The sequence below is a fragment of the Halictus rubicundus genome, chromosome 11 (genome assembly GCF_050948215.1).
Source record: "Halictus rubicundus isolate RS-2024b chromosome 11, iyHalRubi1_principal, whole genome shotgun sequence".
NCBI lineage: Eukaryota > Metazoa > Arthropoda > Insecta > Hymenoptera > Halictidae > Halictus > Halictus rubicundus.
The window spans coordinates 5,947,468-5,965,408 of record NC_135159.1 but is presented as its reverse complement, the minus strand read 5'-3'; the positions used below and the strand labels follow the sequence as shown (position 1 = coordinate 5,965,408).

General features: G+C 33.3%; 2 protein-coding genes across 5 annotated transcripts; one reads left to right on the top strand and one right to left on the bottom strand.

Annotated features, from left to right (window-relative positions):
• The first annotated feature begins 4,225 nt into the window (after nucleotides 1–4,225).
• On the top strand, nucleotides 4,226–13,138 carry Singed (fascin domain-containing protein singed). The gene is made up of 8 exons (XM_076796175.1): nucleotides 4,226–4,484; nucleotides 6,692–6,793; nucleotides 8,123–8,366; nucleotides 8,491–8,624; nucleotides 8,921–9,210; nucleotides 9,330–9,490; nucleotides 9,739–10,209; nucleotides 10,273–13,138. The coding sequence occupies exons 2-8, from the start codon at nucleotides 6,728–6,730 to the stop codon at nucleotides 10,479–10,481; spliced, it is 1,575 nt and encodes a 524-aa protein (XP_076652290.1). The 5' UTR covers nucleotides 4,226–4,484; nucleotides 6,692–6,727; the 3' UTR covers nucleotides 10,482–13,138.
• On the bottom strand, nucleotides 11,643–17,936 carry Rnasez (ribonuclease Z). Of its 4 annotated transcripts, XM_076796173.1 has the most exons (9): nucleotides 17,825–17,906; nucleotides 17,353–17,492; nucleotides 15,990–16,103; nucleotides 15,888–15,903; nucleotides 15,071–15,785; nucleotides 14,665–14,987; nucleotides 14,188–14,586; nucleotides 13,780–14,120; nucleotides 11,643–13,714 (listed from the first exon to the last, which is right to left on the bottom strand). In XM_076796173.1, the coding sequence occupies exons 3-9, from the start codon at nucleotides 16,010–16,012 to the stop codon at nucleotides 13,321–13,323; spliced, it is 2,211 nt and encodes a 736-aa protein (XP_076652288.1). In that variant the 5' UTR covers nucleotides 16,013–16,103; nucleotides 17,353–17,492; nucleotides 17,825–17,906; the 3' UTR covers nucleotides 11,643–13,320. The 4 variants fall into 4 exon arrangements, with proteins under 4 accessions (XP_076652288.1, XP_076652289.1, XP_076652286.1 ...); XM_076796174.1 differs by lacking the exon at nucleotides 17,353–17,492 and having other exon boundaries at nucleotides 17,825–17,936; XM_076796171.1 differs by having other exon boundaries at nucleotides 15,888–16,103.
• Nucleotides 17,937–17,941: the final 5 nt, after the last annotated feature.

The window sequence follows — 17,941 nt, the reverse complement described above, 5'->3', positions numbered from 1 at the left end:
GCTTCAAATTACTTCAGGAATTACCCTCTTCAAGGAAATACAACATTTTGCGACAGCCTATATAATGCATATAAACTGCTTGACTCATAAAAAAATGGTCTGCTTTCTGTTTCAACGAGTAAATAAGACTTTTACAACGACTGTGTATATCGGGTCGTAACATAGATATGTGAATTCGGCTATTTTTAATTAATGGTTTCCTTTATTTGTTAGCAAAATACAGAACTGTATTTAACTAATCTTGTAATCTTTGACTACGAGTAGAGTAGCTTCTCGTTAATCATAATTAAATTTTCATTTGTTACAACCTAATAGTTTCGATATTATTATAATATCGGATGTACAAACATCTAATGCAAAACTTTCTTAAGATCCGCAAGTCGGTCATGGTTACGGCTACGATCGCGATCAGGATCACGATCACGGGTACGGTTACAGTCACGCTCCTGACTTCTATTCGACGGTCAACGAACTCTCTCTCAGTCAGTCTTTCTCTTCTCCTCTCCTCTCGGTAACAGTTTCTATAACGACGTTGAAGGACGCATCTAGGTTATCTCAGAAATTTTTGTCCTTCACAAGGTTAAGAGTCCGCGAACGCCAACTGTTTTTCGTCGTACCATTCCTATATGCACTAACAATAAATGTTGTAACATACCAGAAAAATAAAACAATTCTGTGAACGTATGATCCAAAATTACCCAGACCTTGTTTTACACACAATTTGTACACATTTTGGCCAAAAACGGTCAAAATAAAAATCGTTCATGGATCTTGTGTTAAATGAAACGATGCTTGTACCATGCACGTATCTTTGTATCTTGTAGCTCAATGCATAATCGTAATCTCGGGAACAATTAAAATTATTGCAGTCTACACCCAATTATCGTATTAATTAGCATGTAATGTCGTGAGCATAAAACGTGCGAATAAATGGTTGCAATTAATAGCGACCAAGAGGAATGAGATTTAGAATTGTTCTGCGTCCGCGATCCGCGGGGGAAAAAAAACCAAATTAGTCTAAGCTACTCGTTAGACACGCTCGAAAGTCCTCAGACTTCCTGAACCAAGCAAAAATAAATTCTGATTACCCAATTAATTTGAATAAATGTTTTTGATTGACTATTTTGTACGTTGCGTAACTTTAAATTTAAAGTTAAATTTGTAACTTTAACTTGAATTTGAATTTTCATAACTTCAAATTTTCTTGCCTTTTTACAATATTAATTTTTTAGGACGTCCTGCAAGTATATAAATACCTGAACGGTTTAAGACAGTTTGGAATGCGCAAATTCACTTTGCAACACCCCTTTGATCCAGACAAAAGAAATGCAGTGCCAAGCTGAAATTTCGATTGCGCAGTTCGTATAGAATATTTTTCGTCGGAATTGATTTCTTTGAGGGCGTGTCTGCGCATCAAAGGCAACGCTTTCGTCGAGGATCAGAGCTGCGGGTTGCAAAAGGCAGACACAAAGAGTCAAACAGAAATATTCATGTCATTTTTTAATATTTACCAAATCGTTTGGATGTATTTGAATCGAGGCGAGGTATACGAAGGTTATTGTGTTAGATCGGCGAATCTTCAAGTGGCACAAGATCTCTTCTAAAAACGTTAATTGCGATCGCTGAAAGACTACTATATCATAGCGCAAATAGAACGAAATAACTGTATATCGTTTAACTGTAAACTGTCTGTGGCAGTAAGATTAAATTGCCAACTATATAGAATCCGCACGTTTGTAGACATAATCCGTTCAAGTATCTGGCTGGCTTAAGTGTTATTTAAATAATGTATTGTGGAAATACAGATTCGAATAACATTAGTACGTATATTAGATGCAAAAAATAAAGCAAATTTATTTTCTTGAAAAATTAGCTTAGCCAGAAGAATTATTGTAAGACAGGTAGATAAACCATAAATAAGCTTCAAATTGATATACATGTAACAGCAATATAGGCAATAACATTCATTTAAAAAATTATTTATAAAATACAAAGCGAAAGAGTTCTTGTTATTTTTGGATCAACCTTATGTGTTATCTTATTTAGCTATTTGTTATTATGAACTAGTCGTGCGTCAATTTATATACTTAGGAAATTGATTTTTCCATAGATTATTTCATTATTTTGAATGAAATCATTTCTTATTTTGTATTGGAATAATTTCCACTTGAAGAAATTATTTTAAAATGATTCATTTAAACTTCGTATAAAGTAAAGTTATTTTCCTGTGGAATTTCGAAAATAAAAATTATAAATTAGTTGAAATAATTGATTATTTCAAACTATTATTTTCTTCTATAATTTTGTATTTTTCTTGCATTTTATTTTGTATTTCGATGTTTTCTATCGGTACGAACAATGCAATTGCTAATTTCCAAAAGAAATAATTTTGATTTTTCATGATAAAAAAAGTATGAAACATGATTAAATATCGATCGTTGGGACGAGCTGGCAAGTACATTTTTTAAAATAAACAATAATTACTTTAAAAAATTGTATTTTGGAAAAGTGAGAAAAATTACGAAACTACCGAAATCGTTAACAAAACGAACGGAAACGTACAGGAAGCTTTATTAGGTGTTTAAAACTTTCTACAGATTGAAGTGCAAATGTTAAACGGTAATTAGAGTACAAGAAAACATTTTCTAACTGCATGTGTTTATTCATTTATTGAACAACTTACAATCGTGTTAACCCATTCAGCGTGTAAGTCCTAATTTGCGTGACGTATAGCATCTGACATAGCTACGCGAGTACAAAAAATTAATAATTTCTTTAAAATTAGATAGTTTACTCTATTACGATATTTTTCTCGTAGGTTAAGCAGAAAAATCGTGTTGCAACAGCGACTGAGAAAATAGCGATCACAAAGCAGGGTCGTCGATCTGCAGTTCACGGCCCTCCGGAAAGCCGACAGTTCAATGTGTACGTCTGTTCCCCACCGTTCTTTCGTTCCTTCTCTATCCTCTATCTATCGCCATCCTCTTATTAAAACTGCGCACGCGCGATATCCTTACAGAATCCCGCAGGACCGTATAGGATCCTCGAAGAAACTAAACCTTTTCCACCCTACGATCAGCCATTTTTTGGAGAAAGAGATCAATACTCTCCACTGTAGTCCTACAATATTTTGTATAACGCACATATCAAGCACATAAAATTGACAGTCATTAGAACCTCGATAACTCGGACACTTCTATAGGACGAAACTTTTCTTCATTCCCTTCCGCTCTGCTGTAGAAACCTCTATAATTCGAAATAGCAAGAATCGTTTGCTGCGTGTTAAATTATGTATCTTACTATTTACTCTACAAGTCAAACTTTACCTCTACGTATCAGTAATCGATTCAAGAGGACCAACGGTTCTGGAATCGTCAATTGTTTATTTCTATATGCAGTACACACGTCTTGATCACAAAAGCAGTTGACTATAAAACATTATATGAATAAGATAGAGTACAGTTTTGTCGTTTCTCACTCTTTTCTCCGAATATAACAAGACGAGTTCTAAACGCAAGCTGAAACCATTAACATTGGCTGATAAAATATAAAATTGTGATTGTCACGCCTGTGTGACACCAAACTGAACGTAAACTCGTTTTACAAATATTAAATACATATATTTATATTTACTTTTAAGAAACATTACAATAAAGGGACAGAGGAAGCGTCTGACGATTCGTACAGACGTTTTTGCAAATTGTCGCGAGATTAAAAAATAAGACAAAGACATAGATTAATAAGACATAGATTATCTATTTATCTACAATAAATATTACAATAAATGTATAGAAAAAGAAGCATCTAATTCGTACAGTATTTCCCCCATACCATCGCGTAATTCGGCCACCGCCCCACGCCGGCGCAGAGGGCGCGAGAGAAGATCCCTTCACGCTAGTTGGCCGACGACGCGACACAGCTGCCCCTGCAGTTACCGCAGCGATCGAAGTACGTCGAGCTGCGCGCTGCCGGCTGCGCAACGGAATGGTGGGGATAGCCGCGTGACGTCGGAGAGGTCGCTAAATGCGACGACGCAAAGGAAAATGACTTTTGCTGCGCTGTCCTACTCTATGCACAGTCCTGGGTGCCGGCATCGCGCATGCGCCGCGTATCCTACAGGCATACCCTTCCCCTCCTACGACGGTATTCCCCCATTTTCCGGCGGCTAGCATCCCCACTCTTCCGCTATGGCCCGGTCACGTGACGCGCTCCGTCTCTGTCGTGCATGTATCACAACGTCACGTGACTAATCCGGTAATGACAGAGGGAGGGTAACAGTATTCCCCTCAATTTCTCTGGTCTGGCGACACTGCCTACGGGATCCTTTCCACGACCGGCAGTGAACGAAGCAAGTCAGTCGCAGACTACCTTTGTTGTGACGAACATAATTTGTTGCTCGTGACTCGCACTTCCTGCGTGCACTGTCTGTTTCACGGCGTTCGTGCTCGACGACATCTACAACTTCCGGTCTATTTCCCTGATCGGTGAGTTATCTGCTTGGTAACAAACTTCGTGATTTGTTGATTGTTGTAGTCGACTCGGACGGCAACGAATAGTCTCGTTCGAATCTTTTTTTCAAAATTTTCTTCATATATGTTTTTTAATGTTATCACCGTAGACAAGTACATTAGATATGCTATAGATGAATGAAAATTCAAGTTGACCGCTAGAAGTTGGGATATTATGCTTTTAAAATGACTACTCCTAATTGACCGAGCCGCCGGCGTCCCAGGGTTCATACATCGGTTTCATTGTTGACGCTTGACCGTGAAACAGTTGTATTAGTATGCATAGTGACTTTTCGTTTGTCAATTCTTTTCTTTTTTTCATCAATACCTTTGAAAGGTGTGAATATATCTTTTAATATCATAAAATGTATTTTCAAAATATATTGTGACGTTTCTGCTTTTTTAAAATTCTTCTTAATGTCCTTGTCTATAACACACGAATTTATCATTAATTTTGATTACATATATACATATACATAGATGTTTTGAACTGACTAAATGAAGTTTCAGTGACCCTTACGGTCTTCTCATGATATTATTGATTTTACATTGCGCTTTTACAAATTGCCTTCCAACATCGAATAAATTTTTGTTTATTTTGCCGGTTCACTAATTTTATTTTTTTGTTTTCGTTGCAATCTCCATGCTAAGATTGTAATGTAAATATGCATGTAGTGTATTATATTTTGGTTTTTTGTGTAGTGTAATTGTAAACCAACTTATTGATATAACAATGAATTCATGTTCTTATCCGTTTCGGGTTTGACTAATCATTTTCTTATAATTAGTAAATGACGATTTTTAGTAAATATTGACTGCAAGAAAATTGACATTTATCCAATATTAAAAAGAAAAAATTTCGGTATGAAGTTTCATTGTACTTGTCCATTGAACGAGGGAATTTTGGTAAAGGACGAAAGGTCCTTTTATCGTCTTTTCCATTCGTCGAGTTGGCCCCACCCAGACGGAAGCCACGTAGAAATGAGTCATCGAATTCAGAGTTGAAAATAAAGTATCCCTCGGGAGAGAAGAGATTTTCGTGTAAAAATAGAAATATATTCGATCATGTTAACGATCCTTGCTGCTTGCGTAGAAGTTTTCTGGCTAGGTCGGGCTCGTATCGCTATGGTAACATGATCTTGACCCTGAAAATGTCATGGTGTTCTGCTACTTCCTCGCATCAGGCGTGTCGTAAAATAAAGTAACAAATCCCTTGAACTAATTTATTACTTTTAGTTTATAAGTGGTAGAGAACGTAACTTTATTTCCTATAAAATTCGAAAAAATTATTTTCAAATAATATCTTAGACGGGTAAACTAAATCGTCCGAAGAAAGTAACAACTGTTATTTTATTCGAGCGAATGTACTTATACTAGACCCGAAAAAATATTTAGCTTCGAAATCGTTCTTCCTTCGAACATTTCGTTGAAAAGACGTCCGTATTGTTGTAAACTGAACATTGTAGCAAACAGAAACAAAACCCTTTGTAAGAGCAGAAAGTACTTGGAAAATGATTTAAATAAAAATTAATTCGAATACAAAATAATGAAATAATCGTTTCCATGTGTAAATACACTAACGCATAATGACAGCTAATTTATTAAAAAAATCCTTATTTAAAAAACATATTTGAATAATGCTGGTCTGTTACCCCTCATACTTATTCAATATTAACCCTCGGAAGATGAACATTTTTGAAAAATATAAACAATGAAGCTTCCATTAAAATTCCCTATGAACCTATTTTTTCAGTTCAAAAATATAATTATTTTTCAAATTTTGGTTTCAAATAAATTATAATGTTAATTGAAATGGAGCTAGGATCCGCCATATGAGCGTCATCACTGCCTTTATTTCGAGTAGCAAAAATCCAAAACAAATCATATAATTTGTTGTTTTAAAACGATTTGTAAAAAATATCGTAAACAATTATGTGAAAAAATTAAGATAGTGAAGTGATGATATAATAATATATCGTAGATTAAAAAAGTTATTTTAATATTACATTTTATAAACGGTTGTTGCTTTTTAAACAAATGTACGAGTCTTTTTTATTTTAAAAAATGACACCAAGTTCTGAAAGTGTCGAAAGAATCATTTCAAAATTTTGAAAATAAATTTTGATGTGTAAAGAAATATTAATGATATTCTGTAATGTTTTGTTGTTTCTGTATCAAAATAGGTTTTGCGTTAAAACGTGAAGCAATTCAAGTACTACATGATGCAGACGAACGGTTCTGAAAACATCGTTTCCGAAAATGCAAACGAGAAAACAGGATGGACGGTAATTTTTAATTATTTAACTCTGTTTTTCGTGCAATTTCATAAATATCTCACACATTTTAAGAGTTTTTTTTCATTTTTATCTAAATCATCGAATGTATTACGACCACTATTAAGTTAATTATTTCAAACATTAATTTGTTTTCGCGTGACATAGACACTTCTCTTTAATGTAATCGTAAATTCTACGAAAAAATTCAACTGGATTGATAGTCTTTAATAATATATTTAAGTGTTTGAAATCCAAGTGAATGACCTTGGTAGCCATTTAGTCCTCGAACAGAGGCGTGGACAGATCGATTGGGGTAGAATTCTACCCCACGCAGCACAAAACGTTCGAGGAAAAGATCGAACAAAAAATGTAGCCGCTATTATCTTTTAATCTTATTTTATTATTAATTATATTATTGTAAATTTAATATTATTTACGTCAATCTTATGCAATAATATTATAAATTCCATTATGCATTTTACATTAATAACAAATAATTCAAATCTTATTTTTTGAAACGCATTTCTTATTAGAATTAAATAAAATACAAAATCTTAATATATTTACATATTTTTTGTAATAATAACAAATAAATTTGTTAAAACTCTATTTCTTGGAAAATACTTGTTATTAAAATTAAATAAATGGTATAGCCGAATAAGGTGGTCAAAAGTGCTCCCAAACCAAATCGATTTTTGATCACACCATTCTGTGATGAAAATCCTTTGTGACAAGTTTTAAATCGGTACCTCTACCACAAGAGTGGACATGGTTTTAGAGGATTATGCTCTATTTCTTCCTCTCTAAATTAAATTTTTTATAAAGTGAATCGTAATTGAAAAAAATAAATGTCATTTTACAACATTTTTATGAAATTGTTATCTCCAAAACTTCCAAATGCTTCGAGATTTTTTAAAAATCGATTTTGCATCCAAAAATTCTGAAAAAGTCACAGTTGTGTGTGCTGTTGGACAGAATGTTCACGAATTTTTTTGTAATCTTTTGTTAAGCAGAACAGAATAAATAGAGCATAATTTACTAAACTATGTCCACCCTATAACTACCCCTGTGGTGGGGATACTGCCTTGAAACTTGTCACAAAGGGTTTTCTTTGAGAGCCCTATCGAAAGGTGTGTCCAAAAATTAATTTGGTTCGGAGGCACTTTTGACCATGTTATTCAGGTATACCTGTTTATTATGTTTGTGTACATTGATTAGTATCAAGAAAAATTGTTAAAACTACATGTTTCGATACATATTTAAAAGTTACAATTAAATAAAATTTAATTCTGTAAATATTTATATAATAAATGTATATATATGTATATATATTTTCAGGTTGGATTAATAAATGGAAAGTTTAAGTACCTTACAGCAGAGACTTTTGGTTTCAAGATCAATGCGAATGGGTCTAGTTTAAAAAAGAAACAATTGTGGATGTTGGAGGGCAGTGAACAGCAAGTCTTCCTTAGGTCTCACTTGGATCGCTATTTGGCTGTGGATCAGTTTGGAAATGTTACCTGTGAGGCAGAGGAGCCATCCGACCCTGGCTGTGCTTTTCAAATTCAATTGGCTTCCGATGGTAGTTGCAAAATTTTTATTAGCAAGGAAACATTAAAGCAGAATACTATAAATTTCATATTATAATATTTCATACAGTTAAATATTTATATGTACATATGAGTGTATGACTAATTTTTGTAAAGGAAGTGGAAGATGGGCATTGAAGAACATTCAACGGGGATATTTCTTGGGTTCGAGTCAAGATGAACTCAAATGCATGGCCAAAGCACCAAGCGAGGCAGAGTATTGGCTTGTGCACCTCGCAGCAAGACCTCAAGTAAGTTAGCAAAAAATATTAAAGATAACTACTAATTTATAGAGCTGTGTGAAAATCCGAAAATGTATCCGTGGGCTATATCTACCAAAGCATTTTGAATTTCACTCTAAAACTTCAGGAATATATTATTGATGAATATTACTGTCGATTTATGCGAAAAAAAAAGAATAAAAAATGTTCACTTTGTATATAAACCAAGTTCTCCCCTCCTTAAATTCTCGACCCGACCCAACATTTTCGGGTTCTCGCACGCCCCTACTAATTTACGAATCAAAATGAAATGATTTGTCTTTTAGGTCAACCTGAAATCAGCTGGAAGGAAACGTTTTGCCCATTTGAGTGCAACGCAAGACGAAATTCATGTGGATGCACCAGTTCCTTGGGGTGAAGATACGCTTTTCACATTGGAATTTCGACCTGCTTCCATGGAAGACAACAGCCAAGAGAATACGAAATCCGAAGGTGGACACTATGCACTTCATACGTGCAATAACAAATACTTAGCACGTGACGGTAAACTTTTGGATTGTTGTTCGCGTGATTGTCTGTACGCGGCTGAGTTCCATGCTGGACTACTTGCACTCAGGTAAAATATAATATTGTTTTGGCTATCTGACCATATTATTAGAGAATTTTTCTAGCTTAATATAACTTCTGATATTACACAGATGTTTATAAAATAATTAACCGTATAATTATTTGAAGGGATTTATATGGAGCATATTTGGCACCTATTGGAAGTAAAGCCGTTCTAAAATCAAGATCCACGACGGTAACACGGGATGAATTGTTTTCGTTAGAAGAATCGCTGCCACAAGCTTCGTTTGTTGCAGCATTGAATCAACGTTATGTTTCTGTAAAACAAGGTATTTTTATAATCATTTGTATATTCATCTCTCTGTACATGTCGTAAAACATTTGATTATTTTTTTATTTGTGCGATAAGATGTATTTCTTTAAAATGTGACATTATAAGTAGAAAAAAACTTTTTCATTTGAAATCTGAAGCAAATATGGATGAAGTATTATCCTAAATTTGTAACTATCCACGATACAGTAAAAATCTAAAAACTACAGATTACATTCATATTTATGTATATCATTTCCATTACAGGAGTTGATGTAACTGCCAACCAAGATGAAATATCCGGACACGAGACATTCCAATTGGAGTTTGACCGTGTCACCAAGAGGTGGTACGTGCGTACCATGCAGGACCGGTATTGGAGTCTTGAGGCTGGAGGAGGAATCCAGGCATCAGAGCACAAGCGGTCCTCGAATGCTCTGTTCGACTTGGTCTGGCAGTCCACTGATGGCACAGTAGCTCTACGTGCCAACAATGGAAAATTCTTGGCAACAAAACGCTCTGGCCACCTGTATGCGAATGCAGACTCGGTGAACGGAGCCGACGTCGATACCACAAAATACTACTTCTACCTGATGAACAGACCTGTCTTGGTTCTGAGGTGTGAACAAGGGTTCGTAGGACCGAAGAGTGCATCAAGTTCAAAACTTGAATGTAACAAAGCCACTTACGAAACTATTAGAGTGGAGAGATGCGAACAGGGCATTGTTAGATTTAAAGGTAAAATTTTCTTTTGAAGATAGAATGGTTTAGATAGAGATGCTAAATGGTTTTCTTTCACAGGTCAAAATGGCAAGTACTGGCATGCAGACAGCGAAGGAGTAAATGTGGACTCCGACGTATCATCAGATGGCTTCTATTTGGAGCTGAGGGAACCATCTCGACTATGCATAAAACATACTGCTGAGGGTAGATACCTGACAGCGGGTAAGAATGGAGCTTTACGTTTGGGAGACACAGACTACGAATCTGCAACCAAATGGGAGTTTTAATAAAATCGAAATGTAAAAGCTGTGTTCCTTTTAAATTTGTTCCGAGGTATTCTTTGTTCACATTATTTAAACAAACAGGTTTAATATTTGAATATAATAAGTCAAAGGCCAGTGGAAGAGAATAAACAAGTAAAAAAAAAAACGATTCAACAAATTAAAATTTGATCTAAAATTGTATGGTTAGGTTACATACACATCCAGAAAGAAAATTGCAAAATTTAAAAGGAACGTAGCTAAAACCACTGCCCTGTTTATAGCTTCGAATGTAATCTACTATCATATTTATAAGTACAGGAGGGGCTCCTATTGTGTACTTAATTAGATATACAGTACTACCCGCTTTTTGGTATTCACCTACAATTTTTGGAGCTTAATTCTAAAGAACCTTAGCCCAGATACCTAAACTTACCTGTCTTCACAATTCATTAGACTCAGTATTAATTTGAATACTAAAATATTTAAAATCGTAATAAGTGAACACTTAAGCGGGCAGTACTGTGTATCATTGAACTGACTTTTCTACGATTTTTTACTTTTACTTCTAGTAACTTTTCTACTCGAGGAATATCGTATAAGACTGATCATTCGCATGTTTGCAAAGAAATTAAGCCTATTCTAACGTACCTTAATTTAAAGAAAGGTAATCGATACGAATTCGCTGTTTTAATGTAAATTTAAACTTTTTCTCCTTTCTTAATTTGAATCTCTACTCGATATACCTATTATTTATTTCGTAACCCCTTAACGCTCATATTTTTCTTAAATTTACCGTCCAAAAATGCACAAATTTGAAAAAACGGATAAAGAGTTGACGGTAAAGTCTGGGGTTTTATAAATGTTTATCTATTTAATATACAATGAACAAACCGTGAAAGAAATGTATATATTTTAGTATAGGATACCACGGGACTGATCCACAATTTATCAGCGGCTATAATAAACAAACCGCTAAACGGCGAGCGTATCGGCTATGCCCGTGACCGTCACGGGCATGCACATTTTGGACGGTTCGGCGTGCCCGTGAACGTCACGGGCTTGAGCGTTAAGGGGTTAACTCTTAACGTTCGATCGGTTGACAACTTAACTCACCAAGGACAATAATTTATTTTACAAGTCTTCAAGCTTATTCTGTGTTACTGAAATATTTCTAATTTTTTTTCCCCACTTATGGTTTATCTTCAAAAGAAGTATAGTTGGTAGTGAGAATTTGTTGCAATAGCTTTTAAACCAACAGGTGATTGTTTCTCACGTCGACCAATTTTTATGCTGTTTACAATTTGTAATTTAATCATTTAGTTACGCAAGTATTTACAAAGAACGAGATATATATATATACAAATACAGTAAAATAGAAAGTATTAATCTGGCCAATCGTTTAAGTATTAAAAAGAATTCAGTTTTCTAGTCTCGACATTAATATTAATACTACTTCCAATGCTTGAATTCCTATACAAAACTTTTCTACACTAGACAGCACATTTACGCGGTATGTCGACAGATAAAACAGTGGTTTATTAGTTAAAAATCCCTAATCATTCCATGACACAAAGATACTTTATATTGCTCAAACATACGCTATTAATAACGCTTTACCGACTATCTACTGAATAAATTGACTGCTAGCAAGTATAAAAGGATTGCAAAATCCGAGCAAACTGTTTAATTATACGAAGATTAAGAAGTCCAGATTCATCAAAGTCATTGTCATTTTTATCTTTTTACATTTTATAGATCATGCTTCATAATTCGACACACTATTGTATATTTGTTACCATTTTTGATATCTAATAGACAGTTCAAACGATGCTGTTCTTTCATTAACACGGTCTCGATAGGGCTATGTTAAGTACCTACATATGTACATCCGTGGTAAGGACAACATGGTGGTGTACGCCCCGGAAGCAACGTTCACACAATTCCGTATCTCCTCTCTAAATGTAACTTTTGGTATTGCCGTCAAATAATTAATGATTCGACAAAATTACCGAACGGTAAAAAAAACCGCATCATTTGAACTGGCTGTAAATATTGGTCTGACCTAAATGTTGGTACATGTAAATACCAGTAGGTAAAGCGTTCATGAAAAACGCACAAACACATTATTAGTGTAAACTTGCTATCTAGTGTACATAATCTTATAAAGTCGATGCAATAATCGAATAAATATGTGTAATTTGAGACCATGCTTTTTCTACGTAACAGATTCACATTCCGCGAGCTGTGCAATGATCGAAACATTTTTAGTTATTTTTTATGAAGAAATTTTATATCATAGCCCGTTTCGAAATAAATGGAAACATGAATTTCTATCGTTTTATATATAATTTGTGGGTATATAACTTATCGATTATAGCATTAAGGGCTTATAAAAAAAAATAGGTCAAGTTTTTTACCCTTCTTTGTCGACATTCTATGGTTCCCTACCAACACCTACGTTTTGATTTGACGCAGGGAAAGATATTAATTTTTCATTTGCCTCATTTCTTTCATGATATACAATATTTTATCTGCTCTCTATTTTTTATGCGCAAGCGAGATCTGACATCAAAACTGTAATTTCAACGAAACTACTAGTAATTTACATTATTTACTATTTTAAGGAAAGCGGGGTAAAACTAAGTGTATTATATAAGCAATAAATGCTACTGTCAAACATCTGTTTCGTAATTATTAACATCTTAATCCCGTAATATTATTCGTTTTGATCGAAACTTAATAAAACAGTTTGTGCAATGTTCTATTTATGACTGTATTAGAAACAGAAGCTGTCTAACATTTTAAACAATATAATTCTGACTTTTAAATAAAAATTTATTAACAGTTAACAAAATGTCATTGTTTATAATGCAGCATTTTTCAATACTAAAGCAAATTTTTTACCTGTTTTTCTTTCCATTCTATCATAATGTTCACTGTACACTATTTTCAAACATGGGTACAAAAATGGCAACAATGGCAAATGTGATAATCTGATGTCCATATTGTCATAAGCTAAGCCAACATTGTCTAATACTTCTGATAATATAGGAATCTTTGAGTATCGCTGACTGAAATGTGTCAACAAGGTGAATTTTGCATTCATCTCTTTCCCAACGTTAATTGCTTGGGACACTGTTGAATGATACTTTAACAATGCCATATGCTCGAGTCTGTCCTCCATTGTCGCTTCGTGAATCAATAAATCGCATTTCTGACCAAGATCTATGAGATTTTGACAAGGCATGGCATCACCGCTGAAATAAAAATGTAAATAAAATGATTATTACTGCTCAATATTTTTAATATTCGTTTAGCTTACCTGTAAACGATCTTTTTCTCATTATTTAGAGTAACAGATATGCCAAATGCCTCCTTACAATGTTTAACAAGTACGGTATTTATCTGTTTAATATTCAAACATTTGTTGAATATATAATCGAAGGACATAGTCACTCTATGATTCTCCATCATGAAGTGTCTATTATTCACTGGAGTGTACAAATGTGAAATGCGATCCATTTTATCGTAAAAGTGCAACCAGTCTGCAATTTCTTGAGGTAACAATATATACACTTTATCCGTAGTGACTTTTTCTCTCGCTTTCAATATACCGACAACACCCATATGATGATCAGCATGCTTATGTGACAAGAAAATAGCCTAAGAGAAAGATCACAATTAAAGTAATCAAACAAAACAGACATTAAAATAAAAATGATAGATATACCTTGATGTCGCGTATAATGTTTACAGCTTCAGAATTCCCATACAATCGAATAATTTGACAAAGTGAACCCTCTGCACAATCTAGCAGGATGTTATGATTTTTATCTACTCGCAGCAGAATGCCACTAGTATTTCTTACTTTATTTGGTGTGCTAGAACCAGTGCCCAACATTACAATTCGCGGGTATTCTGGTGCATTAGCTAATTCAAGTTCTGCTGTTTTCTTATTAATTTGTGCTTTGAGTTCATTCAGTGTATCTGAAAATTCTTCTATTTCAAAAATTGCATCAGTGTAAGTCTGTGGTGATTGGCAGATTTGAGTTGTTTTAATTGGCATAAGCGTCGGATGAATCCGTAATGTTTGTAATGTTTTTGCTCGATGAACATTTTCACTTATCGTCTAAAATAAAATAAAATAAAATAAAATAAAATAAAAAAGTTAAACTCTGTTTGACAGTGTTATGTATAAATATCTTACCTTTTCTTCTTCTTTCAAGCTGTCTTCGCTCAGCAAAGGAAATATTTCAGGATGCAGTAAGTTCATTAAATGTTGTTGCTTATAAACAGCTTCGCTGCCCAAGCAAGTGTTTTTATCATTTAATACTATATGCTGCGTATTCGATGAAAATTTTTGTATCCAACTCTGATACTTTGTATGATTGAAAATATTTTCTGGTGTAAAGTGAAATACATACACTTTTTCATCCTTTCCTTCTTCTGTTGATGCAGTCTGTTGATACTTTGAGAATTTAGTATGATTTACGAAAGATTCTAAATATTCCTCATCAGGACACTCTACAACTGTAAATAGAAATTAATAAGGGCAGTGAACAACATTTGCGATAGTATGAAACTTCAAATTATTGAAACATTTTTAACTATACCAATTAGAGTGACTTTAGGTCCTTCCTGCATACAAACATCTTCGCTATGAACAACTGTCCCATCTTCTTTTGTGATGTCCAAACCTTGTTTCAAATCACTTAAAAGTGGACCGATCTTCACACCTAACTCCTCACACTTTTCAACTGATATTTTTCCACGTCTTGGATGAATCTCGCAAATGTAAGAATATACATTTGTCTCAACTTTTAATCTTTTTTCTGCATTTGATACATCCCTTTTTGATTTTGTACTGTCAATGACTCTTTTTCCATTAATGTTTGAGTCATACAGATCTTCACTTGTATCTGAAGAATGATTTCTACTATTTTTGTTAATCTTAGATATAGGAACGTACCAAATAGTTAGTACACTATCTTTATATGGTTCAGATTCATTGACAGAAGCAAAAGAAAATTTTAGCTTTGAGAAAGATGTGAATATTTGAGATTTAGACAAAAATTCAGCTATTTCCTCTGAACCGTGTAACATTACTTTGGGTAAACCGATCTCCTGCATTGTCAAAAGAAGACCTATGACTCCTCCGATATTTTTCCAGGAGTAATTCGTTAAAAATATATGTTCTAATTTAGCTAATTTAAAATGGTGTTCTTGGGCTACTCTTTGTGATCCTTCTCCACAATTGAACATATAATTAACATGATCGGTGGCAAGAAATAGACTAGTTGGCGCTCCATTAGCCCCACTTCCAAGAACCTATTAGTAAAAGAGTTTATTATGATAAAGGTGGTACTTATCTAAAAAAAATTATGAAATCATTAATGCAGATATTGCTTTGTACACAATTCTTTTAATCACCTGTAATGATGTAGTACTATTCGCAAAAGACAGTTTCTTTAATAGTTTCTTTTGTTGCATTATTATTTTATTGTAAGCCTTCTGTATATCTTCTGGAATTACAGAGTAATGTCTGACGAATCCATAAAAAGTATGTGCACAGAAATTACTGCACCGTTGAGTAAGTTGTAGCATTACCAAAACGATTACTGTTCGATACTGATTGTTCAAACAGCACTGTAACAGAAAAAGTGTCCTCTTATTCAAAAAGAAGAAAGTAAAATAAGTGTCTCCTGTTTAGCAACAGTTTAGCTAGATGTATTTACCTAATACTTAATTTTTAAATCTATATTGTGCCATGGATAATTATTAATTTACATATATTATTGCACTTTGGATGAATAAAAGAGTTTAATATAATATTAAATATTTCTGCTTTATTCTTTAAATTAAATAGTTATTTTTCATTTATAATGTCACATTTTGAAAAAATTATGATAAACAAAAAGAAATCAAGTGTTATACAGTATTTAAAAGAAGAAAATGAGTGAATTTTTACCCTAACCGTGTACAAGGGTTAAAATAAGCAACGCATGTCGTTTGTATTACAAAATAAAACAAGAATAACTATGTAGACAAAATTATTCAGAGAAAAATTAGTGTAACTTATCCCTTTGTTGTTTAAGAAATAATTATACACTGTATTTATAACATAATGAGTAAAATAAATGATAATACATCATCTTTATGGTTAAAAAGTTTCCTTTTTCTGATCGTGATTCTCAATATTTATCTGATAATGAGCACAACTTATCTACATAAATTTTAATCGTGGTAAGCAAAATATATCCTATATTATAATTTTATATGCATATTTATTAGTAATGTACTTTCAATAGGAATTGAAACCAAGCCAAAAAATAATGACGAAAACATGTGTCAGAATGTTTTAGTTTTAGTTTTATTATTGAACCATAGTGGCTTAGTTGTATTGTTTTTTGCATTTAAAATTGTTGCATGTCATCTATTAATACATATATCTTGAACTTTTAATAATACATTAGTAATGTTTTACAACCGAATTTTCATGCTCAGTGGCTTGTGATGATTGATTTCTGAGCCCTCCGTATGCACATTTCCTAACCTTCAAAATTGGCCGCAAGCTTTATTCTATACTTTATTCTACAAATATCATCTTAGAAAAGCATCTGCATGAAAAATTGTTTTATTCGATGCGAATGTCTTATTTTTTAGGTTATGATTTCTACTGTCATTTTGTATAACAATACTGCATAAAAACATTATTAAAACACCTATCAAATTTAATTAAATGCATTTCATTCTTGTATGCAAACACTTCTGTGAATCACTGTGTTTTAATTTGTAATGACATTTAATCATTTCATCATATAACCTTACTACCGAAGCACGTACCCAAAGAATACACAAAAACTTAATTCGTCGAATATGAAGTTTATTTAATTACCTATTATTCAACGATGTCAAAGGTCGATTAAAATTCAAAGATTCATGTTATTTTACATTTGTTACACGTACACTATGTATGTTCATTCGATTCATTTTGTAGTACACGAAAGACACATGGTAAATGATAACTTCCCCTTCCTACTATGTATATAGAAACATAATAATGTGAGGTTTTGTCAATGAGTATGTTATTGTGAACTGGACATTATTGAAAGTATTCCAATTATTGATTATTATTTGGTACAAATAAGGTATCTGAGTTACATATGACTATTATTATAGAAATAATATTGTAGAAATGTTACGTTTTTATTCTTTAATAGTAAAATACAAATTTCTTTTTTAACGGAGTATTTCGTAATGAATGTTGTTTGTTGAAGGGGTTGGAACTTTCTTGGACTGGATCTATTCTGGTTAGTATTAAAATTATGTTTAAAATATACATTTTGGCTTTATATCATTTCCATTACCGAAAACACTGTAATTCCAGTTTATGTATAGCAGCGATGTCCACAATAGGCTTCCCTCACGTGGTCACGTACAGGCCATGAGGCCAGTCCAGGCTGGCGGACTTTCATTCCCCTCAA

Excerpts from the sequence above, each read along its gene's own strand:
- Singed (XM_076796175.1), top strand. The coding sequence starts at position 6,728 with ATGATGCAGACGAACGGTTCTGAAAACATCGTTTCCGAAAATGCAAAC. Across the intron at positions 8,367-8,490 it reads AATTCAATTGGCTTCCGATG|GAAGTGGAAGATGGGCATTG; the intron begins GTAGTTGCAAAA and ends ATTTTTGTAAAG. Across the intron at positions 9,211-9,329 it reads GCTGGACTACTTGCACTCAG|GGATTTATATGGAGCATATT; the intron begins GTAAAATATAAT and ends AATTATTTGAAG.
- Rnasez (XM_076796172.1), bottom strand. The coding sequence starts at position 16,061 with ATGCTACAACTTACTCAACGGTGCAGTAATTTCTGTGCACATACTTTT. Across the intron at positions 14,587-14,664 it reads GCTTGAAAGAAGAAGAAAAG|ACGATAAGTGAAAATGTTCA; the intron begins GTAAGATATTTA and ends ATTTTATTTTAG. Across the intron at positions 13,715-13,779 it reads GAGAAAAAGATCGTTTACAG|CGGTGATGCCATGCCTTGTC; the intron begins GTAAGCTAAACG and ends TTTTTATTTCAG.